At 39.5% G+C, this 18,492-nt stretch overlaps 1 protein-coding gene across 4 annotated transcripts in view; it reads right to left on the minus strand.

Moving 5' to 3' along the window:
- The window catches only part of sbf2 (SET binding factor 2), a 91,355-nt gene that overhangs the window by 48,447 nt on the left and 24,416 nt on the right, over positions 1-18,492 (minus strand). For all 4 annotated transcript variants that reach the window (XM_034196928.1, XM_034196930.1, XM_034196929.1 and 1 more), the window contains exons 3-10: positions 11,740-11,877; positions 8,028-8,162; positions 7,469-7,579; positions 6,002-6,107; positions 2,598-2,730; positions 1,550-1,658; positions 1,100-1,213; positions 40-117 (exon numbers count right to left, since the gene is read on the minus strand). In XM_034196928.1, the coding sequence (XP_034052819.1) occupies positions 40-117; positions 1,100-1,213; positions 1,550-1,658; positions 2,598-2,730; positions 6,002-6,107; positions 7,469-7,579; positions 8,028-8,162; positions 11,740-11,877 (924 nt within the window). The remainder of the gene's footprint in view (positions 1-39; positions 118-1,099; positions 1,214-1,549; positions 1,659-2,597; positions 2,731-6,001; positions 6,108-7,468; positions 7,580-8,027; positions 8,163-11,739; positions 11,878-18,492) is intronic.

The following is an 18,492-nucleotide window of genomic DNA, read 5'->3' on the forward strand; positions in this document are numbered from 1 at the left end:
CAAATGAAAGGAGGGCATGTGATAGTGATGCTGACTTACCAACAACTTGTGGTTGGAGGGGGCAGTGCGAGGCGGAGGGAATGCATTGTCTGCTATCTCCAGATCAGGGTACAAAACCTACGGAGAAAAATGTGTTTCCAGAGGATTTTCTCGAGATGATTCAACACACACTTTTATGTGGAGCAAATTGAAATAATTGCAACAACAACTTAAGTGTCTACGAGTGACCTCACTATACAGCATACAATAAAAGTTGTCACATGATTTAATAATAAAGAAAGTCAAAACAAGATAATTCATTAAAGAATTCCAAGAAACGTTTTCTCAAAAATAAAAACATCCTGCTTTATTTTTCTGAAGGAACAAAGATGCTGTACAATCCAATGATAAGCTCTTATTTACTTGAGAGCTTGATGTCCTGCATCTTTAATTTAATACAGTTTGGTTTTGGTTAACATTTGAAGATAGAATTACATGTATCTTTTATTAATACAGATTCAATTGTTTGTGATTTAGGAGAGCTTTTTTGTAAAGTCCATTCTCATCTGCTGGACATATTTCTCCAGGATGATTTGAACTGACAGGGCATGCTACATGGATACAGAATATGAGAATGCATCTGATATGAATTCAGGCAGTCCACATGGACTCAGGAGACAGTAATGGTTTTGCTGAAAAGTGTGTAAAACTAAACAGTAGGGACATGTTATGTTTGCTTCAATTCAAATCGAGCTCTTAAGTAAATTAGGAATTTTGAAGGGATTTTGTTTCAGAAAAACAAAAGCAGATGTTTCCCACATGAAAATAATAATAATCCATTTCATTCAGAAAAAAGGGGGCACATATATTTTTTTCTAAAATGTTTTCTATTTAAATTCCTTAAGAAAGGAAAGCAGGAACTTTCCTTCTACCAGCAGTCTAGCCTAGCATGTTTGAGTATGAAGAACCCTATATTACTTTCAGATTTGGGCATTGTTCAAAGTTAAATTATTTCATGAATTAATTAACTTTTGCTTGCTCACTTCCAATGTCATCATACTTTGATTATTTGAATAACATGGTGGAATGACTGTGGGCGTGTGTGCATGTTGTTGCTTACCAGGGAGAGGGAAGTCTGTGTTTGGTGTAGCAGAGGTTCAGGGAGCGGGGACAAGTGGATGCATTCAGGAATCTTTATTGTTCCTCCGTCCAGGTCAGCAATAATAACATCCAACTGGTTGCACACACATAAAACACAGACAGGTCAAGTGTTGAGTTTGCAGCTGGAGGGAGTACTGTGAGGCATGACACGTATGCCTGACCAAGTTCAGCCGAAACCAGTTAAATAAACATCTTGTTGAAGGGCACATTACTTAATGTTTGTGCGTTAACACGTCCTGAAACCAAGAGGCTCTCTGATCAGTAGAAGGTCCCAGTCTATCACAATGCAACCTTCATTTTAGGACATAAAATAACTGTAAAGGCTCCAATATTTGGTAATGATTCACAACTGTTTGACAGAATTCAACAATTTATGATCCGCAAGTTCATCAAGTACATCTGCACTCACCAGATCCTGGATTTCAGTCTGAAACATGGAGTGCACTCCGATGATGAAGGGAGTGGGCGAGCTCAACACCTCCAGCAGCCGCGAGGGCAGAATAGGGATGTACGGGTAACTAAACACACAAGAAGACATAACCACAAGTATAAATATGTATGAAAAATAAGACTGGAAAGACAGATGGGGAAGAAAGGGGGAAAATGAGTGGGCAACAAAAATGGTACTTCTAAATGTACTTTATTATGAAATCTCATATCTAAAATGATGAAAACAAACATTAGCGATAAAGATAAGAACGGCATGCGGCATTCTCATGACATTCATACATTTTGCAATGATATCATTACAAGCTTTGGAAAGTTATAATCATCATCTTCCCGTAAATACAGCTGTGCAACATGGACAAAATAAGAATTACTACACAATACTTTTACAGCATAATGATGACTACTGCAGTTCCTCAGGATGTGAACGCATAAAAGAAATGCTGAAAAACATTAAAGAGAACTGCTAAAACTTTTTCACTACAAAAGTCAGAAAAACTCTTGGATGTGCTTCTTATCAAAATGATGTAATACAAACTCATGCCTGTGCTCTTACTACATGACAGGGCTGCTTTGGAAACAGGCTATTGTCTCAACGTGTGTATCTTACAGTTTGACACCGTTTATTCACCTGTCTTTCTTGTTTGTCATGTCTCACTAGTTGAGTAATTTACCAAAGCTAATGTAAATGTGTTAAGCAATTTGTATGAAGAAAAAAACTCAAAGGGGAGAAAAATGACTTCTCCTCAAATCAGTTTCACAAGGGGAAGGAAGTTAACCACTGCTCAGCCACTTCTAGTAAAAGTGAATTTTGAAGATTGGGTGGAAAAACCCTTTGAGGTTAATCTTAATCTTATCCAGCAGATATATCCGTTTCTAGAAATGCATACAATGATCAACAAAGTCTATTAATCCAATATCATGCCATGGAAGGCATGACACCAGCCGAGTTTTAGTTGGAAATCACATGACAATTTCTTCCCAACTTCTGGGCTCAAACACACGTTTACCTGTATTTGAGGGGGAACATGAGTGCTTCCAGGGCGCGACACGCCTCTCCGAGCCTCTGGTAGCTGGTGGAGTGGAACAGAATCTTGTGTTCTGTCAGAACGGCACAAAACAGGCTCAGAACATTTTGGATTCCTGAAACGAAAAACAACACAGAACAAAACTGATGAGGTATTTGTTGGAATGTGACAGCCACATTGTTCCAGATCATCCATCAAACATTTGTTTCTATTCGTGGAGGATTTCAAACTTCAAACACACTTTACATCACACAATGTTCATTTGGGAGTTCTGTTCACATCCAAACCAGCTTCAAAGACAATCTTCTGTGAAAATGTTTTTTTAATTCTTTTCAATGCTATGCAGAATAAAACAAATCTTATATAGAAGGTTGCAGTGCTACTTGGATTGGCTGATGAAGTCTGTTCCGAAATGGCGGCAGAAAATATCCCTTTATTTGAGAGCATAAATACTAAATGTATTGCATTCAGTTGCATTGTAAATTATTCCTCTGTAGTGTGATCTTTGTTTGTAAAAGGTGAGGCCTGCCTCGCCTTTCTGTTCTACACAGTTCATGGCAAAAACATGTCTTCAGGAATACTAAACAGTTCATGCATTTTTGAGAAATTCCAACAAAATTATGTTGGCTCCTTCAAATTTGTTCAGTTTTCTTAAGATTTAGATTAATTCAATCTATTAGTGCATTCTTCCACTGATCACCACTGGGGTCTAAAAAGTTAGAATAAGAATGAGAATGATTTGACCTAATTTGCCATGTGTCCCCTTAAAACCTCCTGGCTCATGATGACAAAAACAAGACATTTCCACTTTAAAAACGGGTCAGTTTATGTTAAACACCGACTATAAACCTAAAGGAAACGTATCTGTGAAAACAAAGGAAATTACACTCTCATACGGTATAAAGATAATATTTCAAATTCCAATCGGGAAGAATTCTAAGTTTAAAGTTCCTGTTATTGTTTCCCATCAACTGAGCCATTCATCACACATTGGAGTGATAAAGAGAGAGGAACCCTGGCAGACACATCCGCACCACTGGGGGCGCTGGGTCTGGATGTTTGCCTGCGTGAAGCACACAGTGATAAACAGGAAACTGAACACCAGCCTCAACAAAATCTCAGTTTTCAGGGTAAACAGGCTTGTCAAACTAAATGAGTTCTCTCATCTTTTACAGACATGGAAACTTCAAATTCTGTAAAATGCTCTGCAAATTGGAGCGCTCGTTTCACTGTTTTGCAATCACACCTCAGGTTCAGGTGTTTACTTATCTTATGGAAACAGCAACGCACTTCCGAGCTCTAAATAAAAAGTGACAGCAACATCCCCGGACAACAGAAGAGACAAAGGCGACAAACAACAAACAACAAACAACAGGGCTGTTGATGGCCGGTTTTATCGCGGGGTGGGATGTACTTCCTGTGCAGTGCGACATGTTTAACACACATTCCTGTCTGGTGATTTGGCTGACCTGTGCACACACACAGTGGTCTTCAGACCTGTACAGCTACTGGCCTTTCCTTATTTGGTCATGAGGATGACCTAATGAGTGGAAACGATGCACTTGTTGTCTACGCTAACATGTAGCTGATGAGCTGACATGTGACATTTACCTTCCTGTCAGCGTGTATAGGAACATGTTTTAAGGGTGGAGAAATGATTAACTCAGTCACTTTCACCATGATGGCCTGACTCTCAATCAGAGATTCCTGCTAACATTTGTTTTGCTACACAGTGCAAAACGAATATGTGCACATTTAATTAAAGTGGGATGAAGGACAAAGCCAACAGCAAGATATTACAATCTGCTACTTGTTGCTCAAACAGCAGGAGGACTGACAACAGACAGAGAACTACACACCATCAGAAGATAGACTGAGCCATTTAAAGTCTATGGTCCTGATTCAACCCTCTGCAGTATGCGTATAAAGTTTTGTTTGCCAAGACTTAGATGAGAAGAATGATACCAGTGTCATTATTGTAAACTTAATATAAGCCTTATAGCCAGGAGTTGATAAGCATACAGTAGCTTGGCTTGTTCAAAAAGGGCTCGGTCAAAAGGAAAAATAAAGTTAAAGAAATCTTTCGAATATTAATTAAGAAGCTACATATTATATGTGTTTGGTTGTTAAAATCCATTGTGTACACAAATGAGTAAAAGGATAAGTTGTGTTTTTTTGTTAATGTTGTTTTGCACTGCATTGTTTAACAATGTTGTCGCATTTTGAGCACTTTTGTCGTCCGGTTGCAGAAGAACAAGATAAGATAATAGGGGATCAGACACTGTTTTTTTCTTGTAGCATACATGGACCAGGCCAAAACTGCCTGCTGTTGTGATGCCTTTTAGAAGAATGACAATAGAAGATCCTTAAAACAGAATGCACTAAACTAAAGTCTTATGTGTATTGACAGGCTGACCCATGGCTGGGTTTTGTGTCGAGTTTGCTTTGTTTTGTGTATCCAGTTTGGCAACAAGTGCATGAATTCCACATAACCCTGATCACATGTGTATCGTGCGAGTACCCCCCATGTGCATGCTCACCACATTGTCCAAACAAACAGAGGATGGTGTTAATACACTCAGGAAATAAAATCCATTCTGGTTTGAATCACATTCTTCTAATCAAATGAGGATAAATGAGGGCCAATTTTCCATTACAAATCACATTTCAGGTGAATTATATTTAATTTAAAAGTATATAATTTGCACAATAGCTCTTATTTATGCCAAACTGTGATTTTGAAAGTCTGAGGAAAGTGATAGGTACAATCTCCAAACACCATGAGTCATGATCAATCAGGCATGTTACATCTTGGACAAAGCACGTATGACCTTAGCAAATGGTTAACAGTCTTAACTGTAAACATATTGGGCAAACAAGGCAACGTGAAACCAGTAAACTGAATCAAATCTTCGTCATGCGCTCTTTCCAGCCCAGATAAAACTACAGAAACTCTACAGAACAAAGAGAAAACCACATAATCGTTCCTTAGACACATTTAGTGTAGAATTAATCCAAGTTCTTAAAGGCTCATTGCGAAATTCCCCCGTTGGTAAAAGTCCTATAGTGCTTGTGTTTATCACCACATGATTAGCAAAGTACAACAGAGCCTCAATAAACCTGAACGGATTAAGACAGGATTAATTAAAGCAACTAAGACGATGATGCCGCTAGTATGAATAAGAATAATGTTCTCTGAGCGTCAGAACTGTCAGATTATAACAACACAAAATGTCTGAACACCAAAGTAGGACTTTATGTAGACGTGACAAACTGCAGCAAGGGCTGAGATACAGTTAAAGATTCACAAACAAGTCATGGCCTGAATAAATCTGCCTGACTCATGATCACTACTTAGCAGTTTTTTTAAAGAGCCGTGGACCCACCCAGCTGCTGGAAGAGGAGAGCAACACTTTTGCTTGTGACGGGCAGCGTGTCGTTCAGAGGCGTCTGGATGAGCTGCCGGTCCCCCGCGCCCAGGCTGAACAGCTTCTGTGAAGAGAAACAAAAGCAGGAAAGGTCAGCTGTGGAAATTGTCTACGGCCATTCACTTCTAAAGAGCCGAGCAGCACATCGACTGAAAGTCATCCATTGAGATTTATAGCTGCGTGTGCTGTGGCAGTATCACATGAAGAAGGAACATGCTATTCTGTGCTTCACACTGCAGCTGCACGACTGAATTATCCAAATCTTGGCAAAGAAAACCTCGATTACATGTTATTAAAATGGTATTGTATGGTAACAACCAACCAAAATCACTCTAACTTAAACAGAAACATATCATTGTTTTGCTTCAAAGTTAGGACTTTTTTAGTCCCTTTTTGTTTGAAAAATAAACACTCTTTAATTAGGTAGTCATGAATTACTCTCTATTCTCACTCTTCCACCAGGAAAGCAAGTTTGACAGCTTTGTGCATGCATTTGTATGCACGATTATCCCAATAACAGAAATTCATCACGATCAACTTATCTTTGCCAATCCTATATTGTCCCATCCCTATTGCTGGGAAGTTTAAAGTGGGCGGTACTGACGTTCTGGATGTAGCAAGTAGTAAATGTGAAGTTCCTTAGTCAAGTGAAAAATGAGAGGTATCTCAAGGTCTCCAATCATTAAATTCTTGACATACCCAGGTGTTTAACTAGGTGGTGCTGTTTTGACAAATGAGTCTGTTCCGCTGCTATCTGTCTGGAGCCAGACTCAAGGACACGCGATCTAAGTGGCGTCTTGCTGGGGAACAAGCCAAAATGATTCCCTCTTACAGCACATTAGCCATCTTTTAAACAAAGTGTGATTTATAGCCGAGTGATGAGGACCTCTCCCCAGTGGCAGTACATGTACTTTAATAGTTTAATAAGATTGAAGCACATTTTGGCTTCGGGTTGCTTTTTCATGTGGTGTAAGTAAGTAATCACAGCATTTAAAGCCTCATCTTCTGACACTTTCCAACCAAAGCTATGTAAATCATTTTAAATATATATTTCTTTAATCTGTCATAAACATTATTTAAAGGCGCTGATGTCCTAATCTAGACAGAGGTATTTTGCTCCACGCAAAGTGATGGAAAACATGACAAATATCTTTTAGACAAATGACTGCCTGTGGCTGGACAACAATCTCTGGCACCGTCTGAACACGACTGTCTTGATTGGCTGCCCTCAGACAGCATAAATCACTTTAGTATCTGCAACATCGAGCCTCCACTAACAATCACTGCCTCACAGTCAGACAGCACTGACATAACTATTTTGGACATCTGACCTTGACCTGTCGCCCCGTTAAAAACAGGCGAGCAGCAGCGAGACTTCTTACCGACTCTGGTACTTTGACAAGCTTCGCCACAGTGAAGACTCACCTGGGATCCACCAGCAACAGGAACCTGGAATGTGAAAAGGTTGGACACCAGACCCTCTAAAGGGAAGCTCAGGTTATCGATGTGCACCGTGTAGATCAGCCCTAAGCACCCCTGCAAGGACAAAACCAAAACATTACACATGGGAACATACAGAGGATAAGTACTCTTCATAGATGGCAATATTACAGCTCGTTTAAACACATGGCCTGTAACATGTACTGTAGGTAATGTCTGGCAGCTTAATTCTAAAAGCACCTACAGAATAACATTTTAACAATAATAGCAAGGTTGACCTTGAATCTTCATGACTGTGATCTACTGAGTCTGTGATGAAAAGCTCAGAGGTGCTTGTGTCTCATTTACTTTACTGAATTGTGTGCTTACACTTTAGCAAACTCAGGCCTTTTTAGCAGACAGTACAAAGCAGATAAGCGTCATCTCAGAGCTGAAACATGAAAGCCGTGATTTGACAACAATTATTATTATTATTATTATAAAAGTATTTCTTCTGCACAAGATATAAAACTAATCAAGATTTAATCATGTGGCGTCTTATTACCCGGAATATTTCGGGATAATCCAGCCTGGACACGATAATGAGACTTTTTGGGGCAAACACTTGAGCTGGCTGGATAAGGCCATTCTCCTCCGCCCCTTCATCGTCATCCCCATCAGCCTCAATACTCTTTGATCCCTGAAACATAGAAAAAAAGAAGATAAGCTATTTCAGTTGAAGAGTTCAGCACAGTGCCGTGGAGTAGAGACCGTGAATGTACTGTGAATACATCATGTGCCTCAAACGCATCACACTGTCCAGCACGCGTCTGGCATGAACTAAACATCCTCATGTTTAAGGAAAAATAAAAGATGTGTTCCAACATAGTGCTCAGTAGAGTAATGTATGCTCAAATGCAGTTTAATTAACAAAGTTGCTCAAATTTGTATGGATGGACACCCAATTCCTTACACTCAATGTGTTTCACTTGAGAGGTGGGTCATGAAAAGGGCTGAACTGAAAGTCATTTGTCATACAAAACAAAAACATTCAGGGTGAAACTCTTGAAGAAAAAGTCACAGCATCAAACAAAAAATAATAATCTTCTGTCTCCAGAGAGGAAACACATTATTAAAAGTTGGATTATCCTTTATCTCATTTCACCATCTGTCCCCATGTAGGTCTGCTGTTCATCCTACTGGAGCCATTAAAGGAACACAGATTTTCTAAAATCTTGATAAGGTTAATACAAGATCTCGCTGACAAACAGACAACATTATATGAATGGAGAAGAGCCAAAAAGAGTTTAGAAGATTCATGTTGTTTCCTCCCCACACAAACATAAAAAACTAATAAATGCAAAACATCTGAGACAATACAAAATATGCTAAAAAACGTTGTGATGTTGAAACAAGTGTATTTATTGTAGATCTTACATGTCTTAAAACCACCTCTATTCTAAATGTATTAGTACTCTAAAGCGTGCAATCGTTGGCATACATTTAAGCAGGAACAACGAACAGTAGGAAAGCAGAGTTATGCTGTTAAAGAGAACTGCATTTAGATATTTAGCGTTACAATGCCGGCATTATCAGTGCACATTTGACTAGAAACCACATCAAAGGAACCCTGTAAAGTATTTTTTGCAATGTAATCTAACATGTTATCTACGTCTCCCCAAATCCAGACAGGCTTCTCGGTCGGGAGCCTCGACCTGGTTATAATAGTCTCTATGGTGGATCCTCAGGGGCTATCGGAGCACTGATACGCTGACCTCCCTGTGCTCATTCCTAATAAAGCCCTTATCACAATCTGGTTTATTTCCCCAGGCAGTGAAAACATGCCATAAGTGCTTCAGTATCTCAGAAACATGGAGTCAGGGATACAAATATCCCATTCAGAATGCTGGTCAGATTTTAACATTATTCTTAGGATTTGGTTCAATTATTAGACAAAATACATTCCTCTGCTGCCTGTCTGGACTCCCCAGTGCCATACACTGAAACCAGGAGGTGTGTTTATTTTGAAGAAACACCCTAATCTAATAATTAAAACGAGGCTGACAAAAAAAGATTACGTTTATGAAATATAAGTCTTAATAACACAGCATTAAAATTACAAAAAGCTGCCACGTGTGTTGGTTAAGTGTGTTTTTGGTAAAGACAAATATATCATAAACTGAGATATTTGAACCATGACACAAACACAACTATGTATTTCAAAACACAAAACATATTCTCCAGATGTATTCATCTAAGTATGATGCAGTGCACATTAGCCAGGGATAAGGGCATCTTCTCCTTTTATAAACCAGGAGCGTGTGAAAGCACAAGACTGTTTACACTAACAAAAGGACGAAGTAAAAATACAACAAACATTAGTAAAAAAAAAGAAAAAAAAGAAGAGTATATTTAGTGTTTCTTATTGAGGCAAAGATGTTTTCATTCAAATCTGAAAGAAATGTGTCTTTAAACTTATGTTGCAATGTGTTAACAGTCAAGAAGGACACAAAAACAAAAACATTAGGCCCATAATCTAAATCTGGTGTTAATGATAACTCATATTCTCTCGGATGAGCCAGTGTGAGGACAGAAAACCGACCAGGGAACACAGATCCCACTTTCTGATTTAATAAAAAGTAGTTTTTTTATTTGGCATAGTGTTATTTATACTAGGACATTTGAACTTAAATTAGATTTTCTTAAATTGCAATATGTAGCCCTTCTTTCAGTATCTCAATATACTAAATAATTACATCTGTATCATGATACGTATTGCAACACCAGATTGTCTCCATACACAGGCCTAGAGCTGAGGCACTGACCAGCTATCTTTGGTTAAGAATAGAATATAATCATTTAATGTCATGAAAAGTTTCTCCTTTTTAAAAAGGTGCCATCAAAACTAAAACATCACAACAAATACACGCAGCTACAGTTCATTTATTTCTTTGATGAACACTTTGTTCTAAATTCATTCTCCTCTGACTAGTTTATATAAAATAAATTGTGCAATCAGAGGAATGTTTGTGTCATTATTGTCTGAGTCTCGCAACAAGCCGAGATGGGGAAGTAATGATGAACGGATCAACTAATACAACACTGATTCTGAAAGTTCACCAAAGTGCCTCTGAAGGTTGACACATATTTCTAGTAAACAGCTGCATTTCGAATTTAACTTTGAGAATCACACTGGAAAGTAATCTGCGACTGCCTTCCATATGCTAAAGGCTGTGAAGTCACGGCGGGCAGAGCGACAGGAGTCATTTAAGGCCTCTAACAAAGGAGAACACAGTGAAACAATTAGCCTGGAATTCTGTGAGCTTTTGGCAGGGAGGGACATTAACGGGATCATTCATAGGTATAACAATTATTCCATCCAAATAAATGTGTTGTTGTGAATAATTTATGGGATTTCTGAACATTTGTGCCTTGACCACTAATGTGAAATCAAACACAATGTTGTATGCATGAGTAAATCAAATGAAAAGCCCCGGGGGGGAGAACATGCCCTTCCTCTCCTTTATAAACGCATCACTCAGCCAGCTCACAATTTATTAGCAGCCTTTGTTTTCTACTAATGCCTCCACATTCTGAAGGCCAATTACATTTCCTACAAGTTAAAAAAGAAACTGCCAAAGAACAATTTACTGAAAATGGAAAACAGAAAATACCAGCCACCACAACTGAGACATCTTGATGGCTTCTAAGAATCATTTTGAGAAACACAGGCAGGATTATCATTGTAGATCTGAGGAGCCTCTTATTGAGGATGAGGAGCCTGCTGCACACACTGATGTGATGCACAGCTGTTTAACAAACTGTTATATAATACTACATCAGGATTAATGAGTAATGCATGGTGGCTCAGTGGTTACTAGCCATGTTCCATCGCAGTGATCCATCCTGTGTACAGTTTACACATTATTACTATGTTCCTGTGGGTTTTCATGTGGTTTACTCAAACAGTACTAAGGCAGCTGTACATCAGGGGGACTGGGGACTCTTATGGCTGTGATTGTATGTGTTGGCCCTGTGATCAACGGAATCATTTGAACCTCTGAATTCTGGGAGAAGCTACAGCTCAATGTGATGCTGGAAAGGATTAAGCTTTTCGAGAACAGTTCACTTCTCGAAAGTACTCACCTGCAAATGAGCCGTTGTGTGTGTGTGTGTGTGTGTGTGTGTGTGTGTGTGTGTGTGTGTGTGTGTGTGTGTGTGTGTGTGTGTGTGTGTGTGTGTGTGTGTGTGTGTGTGTGTGTGTGTTGCACTCTTACCTGCAGATTGACCTCAGCCTCGTAGAAAGTGAGGCAGGAGCAGTAGTGCCGGTCTGATTCGATATCTGTCAGCACAACGGTGAAGAAGGTGGGTGCTTTCCGATCCCTCGACAGCCTCCAACCTCCAGGCTGGCTGAACTGAAAAGATTTAAAACAAAATATGTTTTTGTTTTTTGCAGGCTCCTCATCCTCAAATATGTTTTATATATATGTTGTTTTCTCATACTGATATTCTGCACAAACTGCTCTTGTATTTGTTGTAAAGTGTATTTTTACTGTATGTACAGCACTTTGGCTTGACTAAAAATCGTTTTAAAAATGTGCTATACTGTATAAATAAAACTTCATTTGATTTTATTTGAAAATATGCATTACAAAATCATTCAGGGCAACTCACAAAACAAAGTGTGGTGTTACTGTGACCTAAGTTCTAATCATTTTAGAGAAAACATTTCCATTGTGATGGTCAAAGATTTGAAGATGTTAAAAGCTGTGTGGTTTGTTATGTCCCCTGAGACTTTCTGCTGGTAACACATTCAAACCATAAATGGAAAGGGCATCGACAGCACATTACTGTAACTGGTCTAATCCTAATTCCCCACGTAGAGAGCGTTGACAGGATGTCCTGTTTCAGTGGGGTAATTACGTCTGTTCATCAGAGCAGGAAGTGACATTTTCCTTGAAAGTCATCAGCGGAGGTGCCAGGACAAACTGCCTGAGCTCGTTAACGGTCAAATCGAAGAATGAGACAAAAAATGAAAAAAAGAAAAACGGATTAAAGCTACATAGTACCAGCTGATTACACTTTGGTACAGGAGATCAAATAAAGGTTAACTGAGAGAATCATAAAGTAATATATCCTGCCGAATTGGAATTTAAATCAACCAAAGACAGTTTTGTTATGTAGCCCAATATCACAAGGACAATATGGCCTCATGGAGCTTTACAATCTGTGCCGCATACAACACCATCTGTCCTTAGACCCTCGCTTCAGATCTGGAAAAACACTGGGAAACCCTTTAAGGGGAAAAAAGTGGGAGAAACTTGAGGAAGAACGGAACCATGGACAGACATGTTCTAAATTCTAATTGGCTGAGCTTTGACAAATGATAGAAGCAGACGTTATTTATTTTTTAAACTACTGTGATTTTCCACAACCTAGAGAATCCAAAAATATTCCTGGTGAAACGTATTATTCATGTTTCCAAGCACTGTTTGTTCAGAAACCAAGAAGTACACAAATCAACAATTAATGATGCAGGACAAACTGAGCCATTTTTAGCAAATTGTGTGCACTTAAATTCAGAGGGATTGTTACCATAAGAAAAAGCATGTCTAACAAGTTAAAGTCTCAAAGGACCAGCGTGAGTCATGATAATCAATCCTGACACAACATCTGCATGTGTGGAACAAAACAACAGCTGACACAATGTTCTCTTACACATGTAGTTTATCAATAAATAGATGTTATAGTTTCACAAATATGTCCTAATTCACAACCAGAACAAAAACAATGTTTTCCTATACATATTTGACTTTAAAAGCCGCTAATAAAATAAATCTCTGGAGGATGGGTTTAGAACAAAGAAAGAAAATGACAAGTGTGAAGAAATGAATAAGTTATTAATTAGCTGGGAGACAAGACACTGGCGGCTGGCAGGCATTTGGTGAGAGGGATGGGTGTTTGTGTCTCGTCTCATTTTGCTTTTGCTGGAGGCCCAACTGAGCTCTGAAAACAGTTTTCAGAACGCTCCTCAGGGGTTACTCGGGATCACCGGACACATGGAGGAAGAGAGGAGACTAGATGAGGGCAAAAACAGATGGATTGATGGACAGATGGATCCGTCTGAAGCCAAAGACAAATATACTATTTAGCGTCTCTTGAGCAGAAACAGAGATGGGAAGAGAGAAGTAGAAGAAGAGAAAGAGAGAGGGAGAAATGTATATAAGAGGAAGAGAGAAACAGGGGGGGAGGAAAGAGGGATGGTGGATTGTTTAACCTGGTGGTTCGGACCAGGATGCCCCATCTTCCAGCTGACACAATAGCTTGCAGGAAATCTGTTAAACGTGCTTTGTGGGGAGGTGTGTGTGTGTGTGTACATGTGTGTATTGGTACAGGACTCAAGGACGAGTGTAGATAACCGTGATCCTGTCCCAAACTATGCCATTCATTGTTGTTAAAAAAAGAGATAAACACCTTTGGGCCTTTATACCCCTGGCGATCACAGGAGATATAACATCCTGTGTGTGTGTATGTTGTTTTTCTGTGTGTGTGTGTGTATGCACGTGAGGGTTTAATTAATTGACTTCCCTAATATTAAATCAGTGTTTCCTTTAAGGGGTTGTCTCGCCTGTAGGTCTGCTGAGAAACACTTGAGGGCTGGCGCAGGTTCAAAGACACTTCAGTGTCGAGTAAACTTCACTTTATTCAGGGGCCTTTGCATCCAGGCAGACTTCTGACATCATTTTACACACAACTTACACCTGTCTAACAAAAACATGAATGATTGACTCAACTGGTCTAGCCAGATCTAATAAGGACTAAATGAATCCTTATGCAACATCATCTGCACAAATGTGTTTATTCATTTCTGGGGTTTTGCTTGTGAATAAACTATTTGAAAGAATCTGCACTGCAGTTTCTATAACTTTTGCAAAAGCAGGAAAATCTCTGCAGCTCTCTGCAAATGTTGTTTATCATGTTGAATGTAACTGTGCACAACCATCTGTAAACAGAGATATTAAACTTGTAAAATTATGTAATTTGCAATTCAGTCAAACACAGAATTTATAGTGAATATAAACACATGACTAGTCCTAGGAGGCAGAATGGATAAAGATGTGAAGTTTTAGATTTCGTTTTAGCAATTCGAATAAAGATGTGAAAACCAGTGGCAGAAACAAGCTGTATTGAACGTTCAGCTTTATCATGATGGAAATCCACTGTTGTACGACAGGTGCAAAGGTCAACACGTATAACATAGTGATTATACAGGACACACACACTCACAGCCAGGGGCGGCGGGTGCTGTAGGCTAGGGAAGGCTAAGCCTTCCCAAATATTTGTGTCACTGCATCCTGGTAAATACAAATATAATGTATAATGTCTGTGTCTTTGACATTAGCGCTGCTATGCAGCCACCTGTGCCCTGTACTACGAAGCCAGTTCAACAGACCCTGGATATGTTTGAGTAACAAACAAACTAACAACAACAAACTAGCAAACGAGATCTCGCTAAGCGGTCCTACGACGCTGGTTATCAACTCGGTAAATCAAGCCAGGGTTTCTTTCACCAGCTGAGAGCGCGTTCACGTGAAAGGGGCGGGGTTAGCTACATTTGACCAATCACAAACAGGGACAAGTGTACTGACAGCGCATCGTCATACTTCATTAATGAAAAGTAAACTAATATTAGACAAATATGAGCTTTAAACATCCATGACTTAAACCAGGATACAAGCCACAGAGTTGCACCTGCAAGGTGAATACAGAACAACTGGTTAAAAAATAACTAGGCCTACCGAGTGTTTGAAAGCGTATAGTTTTATGATATCACTGCCCCTAAGACACGAGTGGATCTGACTTTAATTACATTTGACTCGAGTGTTTCGTCAACATAATGTGTTGCTTAAAACAATACTTCTGCATACAGTATGTGACACTGTAAGTGTTGCACGGCCAGATACGACTGGAGAAGCTGACTCAGATAAGGAAATATATGATATATTATGATATTATATGATCGATGATCTGATTGATGATGTAATGATAAGTGCGACACGTCGGCGTCTTCTCTGCATACGGCAGTTTAAACTGTATTTCCTTTATCCTGTAATATGACTTGAGAGATTTAAACTCCGCACACTGAGTTGATCTCTTTTCTATAGACGCCGGAGGCGGGCAGCGTCAGGTAAAACAAGTTATTTAGCCTTCCCAAACCTGAGCCTCACGCGCCGCTATGCTCATAGCAGAGAGAAAGGACATCTCCTGTTCCTAAAAAAGATCGTAGTCAAGTGACAAAGGAACTCTGGGACACACTCGCTCTATTAATGTCAGAGGCGAGAAACCCCTCTGCATCCCATCATGTGCTGCACCCTGGTATGACTGACTCCCAACCAACTGCACTCTTCACCTCCTCAGCCACTGACACTGGATCTGCAGCCTGACCTGCTGAGCATCGTCACAGCAGAAGCGCAGCACCAATAAAAAGAAAAGAAACAACTCCACACACAGAGGCTTTGCCTGATCAGAACATGGCTGCATTCTTACACCGTGATGAGAGATTAATGCCCGGTCACGCTGCCGCAGGCCAGATATAACTGGAGCAGCATTACCGAAGATGACTCAGGAGAAATAGATGGACAGTCTCTTTAAAGTCAGCTTTGTCTTTCTGTTATGTCAGTCATGTTTTATGCAGCTGAAACATGACTGGAAACAGGAATTCTTTGTTTTTATTATGACCCAAACATTAAAGTCCAGTACTTAGGGAATGCAAACACATTTCAAAAGATCATAAAACCTTTAAAGTGTTCCCGCTACCACAATTGAGCTGAATCCCGCAAATCCTTTTGGAGAGGAGCTTACTTAATCATTTGGTTGGGTTAAAAACACCAATAAAACCAGCCACAAAGCTTTTCCATGTTTTCGCTCTCCAGTAATAAAATGAGCGTAGACTTAGCAGTTTTTCTCGGATCTGAGAAAGTATGATCTAAAGTGAAGGACAGGAAAACAGAACTCTATCCACACTCTCCTGACTATAATGTACAGCTTTCTGTTTGGTAAATGTTCATCAAATAAATAATATACAGAACAAAACACATACATACATAAAATGACAATCTCCAAATGTAAAGCAGATAATAGAAACACAAATTCTAAATCCACCTATATCCTCATCTAAACTTCTAGACAATAATAGTGACCGTAAGACGAAAACATGGAGCAACGGCTGAGGGCAAAAACAATGTGGACTGGAAAACTTTGCAACAGATGTGCAGTACACGTGCACTTCAATGTTCCTCTTCCCTCTTCCTTGTCCCCATTCATGTGGATGAGACGCATGCCAGGAAGACAACACAATGACGGAGAGTGAGGTGTCAGAGAGCAGAGGAACCGGCTAAAGGGGAGAAGGTCAATGGTGTGCCGCCTGCCCAGAGCTCCTGCTTTATCAGGTCTGCAGGATGAGCGGCGGACAAAACAACCAGAGACGGCCGTCCAGTGGAGCGGTTTGGCGCACAAACACCCCCCCCCACCTCATCCTCTCAACCATCTCCTTAGCTCAAGGTCAGTGTGATGAATACAAGAAACAAAACTGTCAACAAAATAACCAGAATAGTGCTGTAATCCAAATAACATTTAGTGGTTGCAGTGATTGAATGTACTGAGTCAAAGCGTGACTCCGTCACTCGGCACTCGGCTGAGGTGGAATCTCCCCTAAAATCCCATTCCTCAACACCGCTTCCCCACTGTCACCAACGCTTCTAGTTCCCCTTTGCTGATCTGTTATGCAATACCTGACGCATATGGTTCATTTTAGAGATAGATATTTTTAGATGACTATGATAGACCACAGTAATTTAAAAGAAAAAGTCTAGTGAAACAGGAAAGGATTGAACATTTGCAAACTTCCCTATTCAAGATTTTGAGCCTCATAAATGCCACATGTGTAGGAAATGTAACACCTGATAAAGGACCTACTACAAGATGTATTTTTAGTTCAAAGATACAAACTGAGAAGGACAACTCCCCTGAACCCCCAACGTCCCTCAGGAAGATTTGTTCATTCCAGGGAGAACACTTGGGTTTATTTCAAAACACAGCATTGATTAAAAACATACGGACAGTTCGCCACATGCAACTTGGATAACAGAAATGCATAAAGAGGCCAATAAAAAGTACCCTCCAGAGAATGGGACATTCCTTTTCTAAAATCTATCCGGTCACATTCATTCTCTCAGCTTTAATCCTTACATTTAACCCAGAGCGTCAATGTGATGTTCACAACTGTCATGAAGGTCCCAAACATCAAATTGACTTTATTATGTCTTTGTTTTGTGAAAAGTAGGTTAACAAACACCATACCTTCCAACGAGTTGGATAATAGTTCAGGTAAGGATCTGGTGTGGAATACAAGAGTATAAAAATTCCCTTTAAGAATCCAAGGAAAAGTCCATGGATTTTCCCGGCACTGTCAACAGCTTTCTTGAGGTAACACTGATATTGAAAACACTTGTATATAATAATAACAAGCCAAATCCAATAAATTACTGGAGTGGTAATATAAACTGTGTAAAGATTATTGAAGGACACGGTCTGACATGTGTGAACTTGCATGCTTATATAACTGCGTTAATCATAGCCTGAGAGTTTAACCACAATTTTTTTTTTTTAAATGTTAAAAGTATTAACTACAGAGTTTCACAATTCATGCGAGGTGAGTTATATTAAACTGGAATTCTGGCAATAAGGCGCAGTAGGCTTTGCAAAGTAAGCCATTATGAATTTAGCTAAAGTAGATAAGTGACAATGACTATTGAGAATAACACATATCATGTTACACGAAGACAAATACACTTCGTAAGATCTTACACTGTGACAAGTGGAATAACAAGTTCAAGCAAGTGTCCAGAGAGATGTAAAGAATAACAGGCCAGGTACTATTTCTACAACAGGCCTTTCTCTGATCTTGGAAAATGAAACACACACATAGTGGTTGCATCTTTCCTCAAACATTTAAAAAAGGCATGAAAGTG

This window comes from Gymnodraco acuticeps, unplaced genomic scaffold (assembly GCF_902827175.1).
Source record: "Gymnodraco acuticeps unplaced genomic scaffold, fGymAcu1.1, whole genome shotgun sequence".
Taxonomy (NCBI): Eukaryota; Metazoa; Chordata; class Actinopteri; order Perciformes; family Bathydraconidae; genus Gymnodraco; species Gymnodraco acuticeps.